Genomic DNA, 12797 nt, shown 5'->3' with positions numbered 1-12797 from the left:
GGACTGGATTTGAGTCCTCATAGTCTAGTTTATAAGCATTGCCATCTTGGCTTATCTATGTAAGAAAAACGGAATTTCTTTCTCTGTTTCATGGTTTCCCACCAAAACTGCTGAAAGGATTCCTACTAAATCAGGCAGTTGCGTTTGGAATGGGCAGACTTAAAATGTAGGCCATGGGATGTGTGAAATTCGCTTTGGCGACCTCTAGTGGTGAGAGTGCCCCACGTGACCGACCTTCCATCTGTGGAGGTGGCCACTAACTAAGCACCTTGGACAGAGAAAGCCGAGGGCTGACCTTTGAACATCCCTAGAAAGTCTCAAGGGCAGAAGCACCACTGAGCTGCAGTACATAAGGATAGCTCTATAGAATGTGCTTCAGGATGGGTAGCAGGACATTATGTGATTTTTATTGGCAAGTGCTGGGTAGATCTAGTGGATAGCATGGAACCAAGTTTGTCTTCCAATGATTTTGAGAACTATATGAAACAAATTATATGTAACTACTTTGAAAACTGTAAATAAATACGTTAGATATTAGTTATTATTGGGGAAGTACGTAAATATTATAAGACTTTGAATCCTAGGCTGAAATACTTGAAGTTGATTAGATGACGAGGGTAAAAATTTAATATCCACTAATACTGGTAGAGGGCTTATTATGCTTCAGGCCTTGTCCTGCATGGTTGATGAATATTAACTCATCAACAACTCTGAGGCAAGTCTTATTTAGTATATATTTTACAGACAAGGGAACTTGAGCATAGGTTGAATGAGAATTTGACCAAGATCATACAATTCCAAGCAGTTGAGTTAGGATTTGAATGCAAGCCATTAGATTTCAGAGTCCACTCTGTTAACTATGATACTCTTCAGTCTTATGATGATGATGTAGAGAATGCCATCATATGTGAGAAACAAGATGGATTGGGGGGAGGGGATAACGTGATGAGATTGGATTTTTAGCGAATCTAGTTAGGCATTGTATAAGTGGATTGGGGAAGAGTATCCAGTAATTAGGGCCTGACTTTTGGTGAGGTCTGTCACCATATAATATATGCCCTTATTCATGGTTTCTTACTTATCTGGAACATTTTGTTAATTCTTATGTTGTTTTAGTAGTCTTAAATCCCATCCCTTCAGAGGTCAAGGATTCTGTCTTCCACATGAATGACATTCATACTCAAGTCAGGCTATTATAAACAACAGTTGGGCATCACCTTATTAAGCTGTGAGAAATCTTGTATTTGTTTTCATTTGGAGAGATGATAGATGAGGAAAAAGAGGAAGGAGGAGATCTCATGTCTTAAAAACTCTTTTTATTTATTTATTTTTTTTTTAAAAACTCTTTTTAAAGTTTTTAAAAAACTGGTAGCTTAAAATCAAAGCGATTTAGCCAGTTGGCTTTCAGGTGATAGTCTAATGGTTTTATAGAGCTAGGTAAGACAGTTTCTCATGTGGTTGTAATGACAGCAAAGCATATGAGGTTGGAGAATCATTGAATAAATGGAATTATCAGAAGCCCTCAAAAAGGAAGAGTGCTTTCAATTCCCAGTTTCTTCTGAAAGAGACCAAGGTGTAGATATTTCCATAAATAGGATGTAATTACTGAGAGTGTCACAATGTTCATGACTGGATCCCATTACCTTCTTAATAGAATTCGATTCCTGTTTTCATTTTTTATTCATGAAGTCAATTTTCATTCACTTGAGTTTTTTCATTTCTTTGGATCTCTCTGCCTTTAATATGAAATAAGAAAACAGAGTCCTACTCTGATTCTTTGACCTTAACATTGTGGTTCATGATGCCACTTAACACATCTAGATGGCCAGAAGAATTTGTCATTTATGTGCAACTTGCCATTAAACAATTATGGTACTCTGACAAAGATTCCACCCAGTACTGCCAGGACTCCCCATTTACTAATCAGCTCAGGTAGATGATGCATTCTGGTAAATTGAACATGGTGTAGTGATGTGAAGTCATACCATTTGCTATTACAGTTAATATTTAAATATTAAGTTTTAAAAGCATAATTTATGTGTTACTCATACAACTATGTATTGCATTTAACAGCCATATATTGCCTATAGGCTGTGTAGGGCTTTTTGAAATGCATTCATGTATTTGAAAAGAGGAAACAAATTACTTTGCTAACATTTAGTTAATTAATTCTTGTTTTTTGCTAAATGCAGTAACATATCACAATATACTATTTTCTTTTTTTCTTATTTTTTCAAAAATATTTTGGAAATGTGTATTTTCTTTTGGGACCTAAGGAAGCTTATACTTGTTAGGAAAAATAAAAGTATGCTAAGAAGTTTCATTGGAAGAACAAAGAATTTTTTGTGCCAGATTAAAATGCTTCCATCTATTGGCCCTATAGTAAGAACTAGAGAAAACAATTTCTTGAGTTTGGATTAGAAAAGCCATGAATGATAGGATGCCTGAGACAGGGAGTGAGAAGAAATGGCCCAGTCCAGTTTATTCCTAGAAAAGTTTAATTTCTTAAGAAATAGGGATCCCTGGGTGGCGCAGCGGTTTGGCGCCTGCCTTTGGCCCAGGGCACGATCCTGGAAACCCGGGATCAAATCCCACGTCAGGCTCCCGGTGCATGGAGCCTGCTTCTCCCTCTGCCTGTGTCTCTGCCTCTCTCTCTCTGTGACTATCATAAATAATAAAATAAAAATTAAAAAAAAATAAAAATTAAAATTAAAAAAAAAAGAAAGAAACAAAAAAATGCATTGTGTTTTGTGTATATTTTGACCCAAAAAATGTCATATTTATGATGTGCTAATTTGTTATCCAGCTCTTATAATTTAAAAAAGCAGAGGAAGCTTCTCTTATGTTTAGTATAATCTGCTGTTGCCATTGCATTTTTGCTTTGTTTGAAGCAATAAAACATACTAATCCTCGGTTTCTTTCAAACGATTTTACAATATTCATTGTCGAGTGAATTGGCCTGAGCCATGCCCCTGCTAGTGAAGTACATTCATATTCCCTCTCAACACGTCACATCCAGGGGCATAGCAGTGCTAAAATCCTGGCAGGCTAACCAGAACAATTTCTTTGTGGTTCCATCTTTCTTTCCAAGACTTCTTTTGACCTGAGCTTGTTAGACTGTTTCTTGGAGAGAGAGAAGGACCGGGAGAGAGGGGGCGTGAACTTTTCTGTATGGTTATGCGTACCTATCAACATGCATGCTTATATTACATTTTAAGCAATTAAATTTAGGCATTTGCTCAATGTCATTAGTTGTTAGGGAAGTCTAAGTACTACTTCCTACCCAGTCAGATGGCTAAAATGAAAAAGGTGGATAAAAACAAGTTTTGTTGAGGATATGAAAACATTGGAATCCTCAAATGCTACTGGAAGGAATACAAAATGGTGCAGAAATTTGGAAAACAGTTTGCATTTCCTCAAAAAGTTAAACATAGAGTTACCATATGACCCAGCAATTCTCTGAGGTGTATATGTGAGAGAACTGAAAACGTGTGACTACCAAAAAATTATACATGAATATTCCTAGCAGCATTATTCAAGTCAAGAAGCAGAAACAACCCAATGTCTATCAACTGGCAAACAAATGAACACATTGGGGATATAATTTGTAACTGGTAGTTGTTCTTGCAGTTCTGTGTTTTGAATTCTTCTAGAACATTTTAACTGAAAATTGAGACATTTACCACCCTAGTAAATGATAATGATGAAATATTTTCTGCTTTGTAAGTAGAACAGAGGATCACTGTAATTAGATTTTTCCCCCTTTTTATAAAACCCCTTTCTCCCTTGAGACTCATTGGTTTCCCAAGTTACGAATTCAGTTTCTTTTGTTTGTTCTAGCCACTTAGTTTTTCTTATTACATATCTGTTTAATTTTTAATTTCTCATTAAAAGTAAATATGGCTAATTTTCCTTTCAATATTTCAGGAAGTCTTCCATTTCTCTCTGTCACAACTTTGATATAGTGCTGTCTAGTGTGTATTACTACATAATTAAAATGCCATTTTTTTAATCAAATAGTTCTGGCAAAACAACCTATTAATACATTTTACATGGATCAGAGGTTTATTTCTGTAAAGTTGAGATAAATGTTATAAACACTGTTCTGGAACCAAAATGTAAACGGAATAATATGCATAGTGCTATGGGGAAGGTCGCTCCAAGTGCAGGAAAAATACTTAGAAGATGAACAGATCATGGTCTTTTCAGTTCGTGTTACTGATTATATAATGTGGGTATATTAAAAAATACTAATCTTGAGTCCTTGGGCAAATAACTTATACAGCGCTGACTCTATGCCATTCATTGTACTGGGCTCTGGGTAATTAGGGGTGAACAAAACAGATAAGGTAATTCTGCCCTTGGCCATTTCCACTGCAGTCACAGAGCTCCCGAGGTGGGAGCGCCTTGTGGTGGGAACACCATGACTGCGCCCGAGACCAGAGTAGCTGGGCAGGGTAGTGGTTGTCACAAGTGTGTGGCTATTGTAAAGAGTTTGGACTTTATACTGACCGTAATGATAAGCCATTGCAGGCTTACGGCAGGTGAATCTGATTTCAGTTTTACAGAGATTGCTCTGGGTGGTGGCGGCAAATGGCAGATAGGTTTAAGAGATAAGCAGACAATCTAGTTAGGGGGTTGGTTATAATCCAGGCAAGGTGTGATTGTGGCTTAGACTGGAGTAGGGCTCAAGAGCTAGAAAGAAATAGATCTACACAAACTGTGGAAGAATTAACAGAGTGTGGTGGATGGGATGTGGGGATAGTAGGATTGTGAGGACAAAGGGCCAGTCAAAAATGTTTCCTGCATCTCTGCCTTGAACAGCAGGGGAGTGGGAGGTTCTGTGTCCGGAGATGTAGAACATGGAGGAGGAGCAGAATTGGGGCACCTAGGTGTCTCATTCAGTTGAGCGTCTGCCTTCAGCTCAGGTCATGATCCCAGAGTCCTAGATCGAGCCCCACATGGGGCTCCCTGCTCAGTGGGGAGAGTGCTTCTCCCTCTGCTGCTCCCTCTACTGCCCCCCCCCCCCCCGCTTGTGCTCTCTCTCTGTCAAATAAATAAATACAATCTTAAAAAAAAAAATGAAAAGGAGCAAAATTGGAAGGGGATGGTCCAGCGTTCAGCTCGGGGCAGGTTGAAGGTGAGGGGAAGGATGTGTTTATGAGGTGAGGGAGGGCAGAGACTAGCCTGCTCTTCCTTGGGCTGTGGTAACTGCTTTATGGTCTGGGTACAAGTTAGAATAAATAAATCACTTCCAAACCAAACACACTGAACTGGTTTCCAGCTTATAGATGAGTTGCTGTAACTGATCATGCCTCTGTGGTCTCTCTTCTGGCTCAGCAGTCTGAAAATTTTTATATATTGATGAACAGGACAAAACAACATTCATTTATCATCAGTGCTCACTTATTGTAATCTCTTCTCCTTGGTATTTGAACTATGCCTACCTGGCCCATATGGTCAAGTTACAGATTTGGTCTTCTTGTAGAACACATGCATTTTCTGTTACCTTGTTAGAGGCCGCATCCGTCACTTTTGAAGGCTGACTTGTTAGCTTATTTGGAAGGAAAGTGGAATGGTATGATATATGCCCATTTATCTTTGCTACTTAAAACCCCAGACTTAATGTTCTCCCCACACTGGTACTGGAGTGGCCTCTATTTGTAAACATGGAACCCAATGTATGGTCTGTACTTCTCACTTTGGCTTTGGTTATATCTGCCTTCCCATTACGTATACATTTGTTGCAAATATGAACCACATCTTTCTATTCATCCTTTGATTTTCTACAGCCAGTATTTTTCTATTTTTCAGCAAATAGAAATGGGCTATTTAGGGGCTGAGATTATAAGGGTTTTGTTCTGTGCTATACCTCTACTGTCTGGCATGGAGACTGGCATGCGTTTGGCACTTGATATTTATGAAGTAAATGAGTGACCTAAGGAATGGCTAAGTAGGCATTTTGTGAGAAGGAGGGGTAATTCAGTTTTCGGAAACCAAGAGATCAGACAGGCTGTATTCTTCCTATAAGATTATACCCTCTGAGACCTACTGCAAAATCAAGGCTGCAAAATAGTAATTTGGGAATCAAAATGACAAAAAGAATTCTAGAAACCATGCAGGAGAGTGGAATTCCATGAATTCATGCAGAAGCAAGTAGGGTCAGAGGAAAAGTGAAAAGCAGTGGAGAGGTGGTGCAGGAGAGCAGAGTGTCCCAGGGAGGCAGAGGCCTTCACCAGCAGGAGGTGGTGGTGAGAAGGAATGCCCATGGAGAGGAACCGTTGGGCTTGAGCAGAAGTCAAGCAAATGCATAATGAGCCTAGGTGCAGTGTGAGATAAAACTGGGGAAGTTTCAAATATATACTCTTTGTCACTGCTGATTCCAGTCTGGGTGGAAGGGGTAGGGATTTTTCTTAAGCAAAGACATAAATGGTTTTGATTTTGTGCTGCACATACACTGGCATCATAGGACACTATTTATCCTGAGATTGAAGGGTTCATTTTGTGATTACTTGTAAGCTGATTATTTAATGATCAAGGTTGTATTTTTCCATTGCTCCTGTTATAGGTATTGAGGTTTGATACTAAACTTATTTAGGTAATATTGCAAAAAAGACACAATAAGTGGAGATTTGAAAATCGATTTGAATGTCAGTGTGAAAAATATAGACCATTTCTCTAAAATAACCCAGGAGCTCTGAGCTCTTCAGTTGAAATTTTATTAAGTTCTCTAGTTCATGAGACTGGGACAGAACTATAATAATAAGCCCATAGGAATAATTTAAAAAAAACTAGATTTGTGCTATAAGAGGGGCATATACATATAAACATGCACACATTAATGTATAATTTTTTCTTGGTGATTTCTTAGAATGCATAAGGGAAGAAGATGGAGGAGGGGAGTATATTTGAGCCTTATTAGGATGCTACCATTTGCAAAGCTTTTTTGCATAGGTGAGATTACCTTAGAGTAATGAAAAAAGGTAGTGACTGTATATTTAACATCTGCTTCATTTCAGACATGTTACAGTAATCTTGGGAAGCAGGTATTATCATTTCTAATTTAAAAAGAAGAAAGTGAAGTTCAGAGAGTTTAAGTAATTTGCCTTAAGTCACAACTTCTAAAAGCTATACCCCAAAGCCCATGTACCTTCTAGTGCCCTGTCTGAATGAATCTTTAGGATATCGGAGTAAGTCTCATATTTGGTTGGGAGCCCAAGAAGCTCCACAGATAAAAAACACTAGATAAGAACTTTTTCCAGCATCCTGGCCCTCCTCTTCCCTAAAAATATGCCTACTCATATTTTTCTTCTTCCTTCTTGTTACAATGGACTGGACAAGGCTTTTCTCCTAGGACTTTTTCTCAAGGACTTAATTCTTTTTGTGTATCTTTTGCATCTTTAGTCTATGTCTCTTTCTTCACTAGCTTCTTCCCATAAGCATAACCGAGGCCCTCACCAAATCAAATACCTTCTATGGTAGTTAGTAATTGCTGCATAACATACCACTCTAATGCTTGGCAAAGCTAAAATGTGATTTATTTGGCTCACTATTCTGTGGGCCAGCAAATTAGGCTTGGCTCTGCTGGACTCACTTCTGTGTCTTTGGTCAGCAGCTGGTCAGCTAGACAGCTTTGCTTCTGAGGCATTAGCTAACTAGTGACCAGGGCCGTTAGGGTGACTGGAGCTTGTGTCTTTCCTCATCCAGTAGGCTAGCCCAGACTTGTCCACTTGGTTGCTTGAGAGGGTCTTGAGAGAGAGCAGAAACTTGTGGATCATCTCAAGGCCCACATTCAGAAATAGTGTCCTCTCGTCTACATTCTGTCAGCCAAACAAGTCACAAGGACAGCCCAGGTTCAGGGGACGGAGAGGTACCGCTGAACTTGACTCTCCTTCTTGTTGCTAACTCCATTTTACTCTGTAAGACCTCAGTCCTGTCACCATCCCAGGCTGACCTGTGTACTTCGGATTTGGGCTTCCTCTGTCACTGTGTTTAGAACATAGTGCGACAGTTGTTAGCTTACTTCTTAGTAGGAAATGAGCTCCTTGAACACGGTGACTGTGCAATCTAGGATTTGGCATATACCAAGTAACTTCGAAAGGTGGAAGTTTTTGTGAAGATAAAGCATCCTAGCAGTCGGTAACTGACAATATGAAGTAAAAGATACTAAATGCTTGCATTTCAAAACATGCCTGTGGAGGTTTAAAAACTTGGGGCAGACTCTGTTGAATATATCAAAATTGAATATTTCTTTAAAAAAAATTAAGATGGTAAAGAATCCTGTTCAGTGTTCTGAATAGAAATCATTATTAAATATTTACACACTATCTTTGTAGGGTTTTAATGATGTTACAAGTTTATTTCTAAAGAAGACAATTTTTTTTTTACATGGCATATTTGTCAGAGAAAGTATACCCATCCATTAACTGATCCATTTGGGATATGGGAGAAAATTTTTATTTTAGAACGTAAAATGAGGAAGGATGGCAGCCAGCATCCTGATGTTACCCTGGAAGACACTGCAAATCAATGTTTCTGTCAGATGGGAGGTGGGATATGTGTATAATGTAAGCTCATCTTTAAATGAGTAGGCCTTATGGTATATTAAGTCTTAATTGATAAATTTTCATGTGCATTTTATTTTATGTTTTAGGTTCAGCTGCCGGTATATCTTTCCAGATTCCTAAAGCCTGACCACATTTTCCTATCACTGGGTTGATAAACCATGCAGCGGAGATCAAGGGGAATTAATGCTGGACTTATTCTGCTTCTCTCTCAAATCTTCCATGTTGGAATCAACAATATTCCACCTGTCACCCTAGCAACTTTGGCTCTCAACGTCTGGTTCTTCTTGAATCCTCTGAAACCACTGTATGAGTCCTGCCTTAGCGTGGAGAAGTGTTACCAGCAAAAAGACTGGCAGCGCTTACTGCTTTCTCCTCTTCACCATGCAGATGATTGGCATTTGTATTTCAATATGGCATCCATGCTCTGGAAAGGAATAAATCTGGAAAGAAGGCTAGGAAGTAGATGGTTTGCCTACATCATCATCACCTTCTCCCTACTCACCGGAGTGGTGTACCTGTTCTTGGAATTTGCTCTTGCAGAATTTACGGATGAACCTGGCTTCAGAAGGAACTGTGCTGTAGGTTTCTCAGGTAGGGCAGAGAAATCTTTAAGGTAGCCTGGGTGAAGACAGTAAGGGAGGTGTGGCTGTCGTCATTTTATGAAGCGAGGGTCTCCATTTGGTGAGGGCTCAGGATTGCTGGGCTTGGATTTTGGAGAAACGGTTGATTGGAGCACAAGAAGGACATAGACCTTGCATAGACCTACATTAATGCTGCATCATTCACTCTTGGACAATTTGCACCAGGGTCTGCTCCAAAGTAGCGTTGTAGGAGATCTAGTTCTAGAAATACACACTGGCTCCTTCCTGGTAGAAAGACCCACTGGTGTGTATCTGTGATAAGGAATGCCCTAAAACGATGAGTAAGCCTCTCCATAACTTCATTAAAATATATGCACCGCACACTACCATGGTATGCTCACTATGTTTCAGAAACTATGATAGTCATTCTATACATATCTCACAGAACTGAAATTGCCATCAGGGCCAAAATTAGGTGTTCTAAGAGTTAGATGTGAGGGGAGGAGGGAAATAGTCCTGCAACAGAAGGAAATTTGACTCTTCCCTCTACGTCTCCTTCCATCTGTCCCCCTTCCCTTTAAGATATATCTTCATGCAGCCAGTTGTGGGAGAAGAAAGGAAACATGCCCTGCCCTCAACGTGTCTTTCCATAGAGGTTCGAAAAATACACGTTACTGCTAATTTTTTTTTATGGAGTTAAAAACCACATAGCAGAAAATTAACAATTCTGAAGTGAACAGTTCAGTGGCATTTAGTACCGTTTCATGTATTTTATTCCCATTTTACGTGTTATGTATTTTCTGGCAACTGAAAGTCAGTGTGAACTTGTGTTAAGAAACATCCAAAGGACTCCAAAGGACGATTACCGTGAACATTGTCTTTCTACCAAAAGCCTGGTTGACTTGTAAAGAATAGAGTGTTTCAAAGCAAGAAGTTGAATACAGTCAATCATTTTCACTTTCAGTTAGTTTTCTTCGTAAATGTTGATTATCTGCACAGTTGGATTGTTGATATTTGTATGTTCTTTCTTCTCTTCTAGGAGTTTTGTTTGCTTTGAAAGTTCTTAACAACCATTATTGCCCTGGAGGCTTTGCCAACATTTTGGGCTTTCCTGTACCCAACAGATTTGCTTGTTGGGCAGAACTTGTGGCTATTCATTTCATCTCACCAGGGTAAGTGTTTACTCTCAGAGAATACAAATGAAGAACCTGATGTTCTGTGGAGAAAGAATTGCAATAATAATGAGATCACCAGTTTTTTTTTTTACAGTGAAGTTTATTCTTTAAGGACAGCACTGGGCTTACCCACTTTAATGTCAGACATTTCTGAGTTTGAATCCTGTCAGTTGCTGAGCCCTGTGATTTTGGTAACCTTGCCTTACCTTCAGTTCCCTCACCCTTTAGGAATAAGAGAATTGTACACACAGATTGGAGGATCAATATTAACGAGACTATCTATTCATTGATTGTAATAATAGTGATGCAAAGAGGCACATTGAAACCACTAATTATCAAGATAAAAATCACGGGATCCTTGGGTGGCGCAGCGGTTTAGCGCCTTCCTTTGGCCCAGGGCGCGATCCTGGAGACCCTGGGATCGAATCCCACATCAGGCTCCTGGTGCATGGAGCCTGCTTTTCCCTCTGCCTATGTCTCTGCCTCTCTCTCTCTCTCTATCATAAATAAATAAAAATTAAAAAAAATAGATAAAAATCACAAGGTATGTGGGTCTAGTGCTTTTAAGCCATCTCACTTGTGAAGTGTCTTGGTAATAGAACTCTTTAAACAAAAAAAAAAAAAAAAAAGAACTCTTTAAACAAAACACTTGACAGCACCTGGGTGGCTCAGTGGATGAACATCTGCCTCTGCTCAGGTCGTGATCTGGGGTCCTGGGATGAGTCCCACATCAGGCTCCCTGCAGGGAGCCTACTTCTCCTTCTGGCTATGTTTCTGCCTCTCTCCATGTGTCTTTTATGAATGAATGAATAAATAAATAAATCTTTAAAAAATTTTTTAAAAAGACTCAAAACCTCAGTATGTAAAATGGGTCAACTATGAACTGTTTAGGTTTGAGAGCATGCATGGGGCCCCACTCCCTTTGCTTTACCCACCATGTTGCTGTGGTCATCTTAGAGGCAACCCTAGGACTCAAAGGAATACAGTGTGACCACTGCTGATCTAGATGAATCCTTCCTTTTCAGATGAGGACAAGAAAAGTCACGAAGTTAATGTACTTTTCAAAACAGCTCATGGTAGACACTAGCATAGTTAAGGATTTGGACCTCCTGACTCTGGGTCTGGTGCTCCTGCCTGGGGTGCCATGCTTTCCAGCTTTGGTTCCTTCTTCTGCTTTTGTTTAGAAAACAGGAGGATGAATTGTGTTATTCCCCTACCTCTCCTGCCAGTTTCACTTCTCCTAGTCTGTATATACTACTGGAAACACATGGTTTTTTGTTTATTTTTACTCTAGGGATCTAGATACTCTTTGGAGAAGGGGGAGATTGAGGAAGATGCAGGAGAAGTAAGAAGGTGTTTTTTTGTTTGTTTGTTTGTTTTTTATATTTTGTCTTTTGCTGTTTTTCTTTCCAGACTGCAGTTTTATTTTGCTTTTGGTTATGTGGCTGTGTTGGGTGCTGTACTTTATTTGAGCATTTCTCTTTGGGCTCTGTGTCAGCCCAGTAACCTCGAGAGAGTCTCTTCTTTAATGCTAATTTCCCATCATAGGCAGCCATTGGCAGCTGGTCTGCAAAAGGCAGTGATGTGACCACTGAACACCACTCATTTGCAACTGTATTGTTATCTTGTGACAGTTCCACGAAGAAAGCCTAACAAAATCTTCAAAGTTTTCTTTGAGAAAGGGTCCAGTAATGTCTGTCCCCTGTCTGAACAGCCCTCTCTATACCTTGTCACTCACAGTTCCCTGACTTGCTTGATGTGACTTGGTTCTCTGTGTAGACGAGAGACTCTTGTGTGTGACTACAACACCCAACATTCATATTGAAATCACTCTCTCTGATACTTGAACTTTTTATTCCACGATGAGTCCACTTGAATAGCTGTGCCTTTAATATTCTCACGCAACCATTTCTGAAGACTCTCAATCATCATGCACTTTATTTTTTTTAGGGCCACCCCCCCCTTTCCATGGAAAAGGCATGGTTGCATTTTTATGTAATATGCTTATTCTGCATGGAGGGACCCGATATCCTGAGCCTGGGAATTAAATGAAATTTTCTATCGTTTGAAGTTTGAAAGAACAAATCTTTTTGATTTTTAAGATTTGACTACTTTGAATGATAAACTTCTGATACCCAAGCATCTGCTTCTGCCTGTGTCTAAATAAAGACCAGGCTAAACACTGGTCCAGGAAACTAAGAAGCCAGGGCTTCTTTGAGATGGATCTTGGAAGAATGGAAGAAACCAGAGCTCTCTTTGCTCGGCATTGTTATTCTCCTGGTGGTTGTCAATTAGAATTTGCACTGGGAAAACAGTGTAAATCTTTAGAACAAAGTCCGCTTTATTGTCAGACTTAATGAGCTGCCCTCTGGGGAGAGAAAAAAAAAAAAAAAAACCCCGCCAAGCAAACATTTGGTGGACCTCTGTGTTTTATGAAAGCCACGGAATTAGTAATTTCCCCCAGTTACAGCCTC

At 39.5% G+C, this 12797-nt stretch overlaps 1 protein-coding gene across 6 annotated transcripts in view; it reads left to right on the top strand.

Moving 5' to 3' along the window:
- RHBDD1 (rhomboid domain containing 1) overlaps window positions 1–12797 on the top strand; it is a 128802-nt gene that overhangs the window by 21104 nt on the left and 94901 nt on the right. For all 6 annotated transcript variants that reach the window (XR_005989427.1, XM_041766427.1, XM_041766426.1 and 3 more), the window contains exons 2-3: window positions 8654–9158; window positions 10188–10320. Coding sequence is in view for 5 of the 6 variants with exons in the window: in XM_041766427.1 (XP_041622361.1) it covers window positions 8726–9158; window positions 10188–10320 (566 nt within the window). In the remaining variant the exon portion in view is untranslated. The remainder of the gene's footprint in view (window positions 1–8653; window positions 9159–10187; window positions 10321–12797) is intronic.

This window comes from Vulpes lagopus, chromosome 8 (assembly GCF_018345385.1).
Source record: "Vulpes lagopus strain Blue_001 chromosome 8, ASM1834538v1, whole genome shotgun sequence".
Taxonomy (NCBI): Eukaryota; Metazoa; Chordata; class Mammalia; order Carnivora; family Canidae; genus Vulpes; species Vulpes lagopus.
The sequence above is the reverse complement of the archived record's forward strand: the minus strand, read 5'-3'. Positions and strand labels throughout refer to the sequence as shown.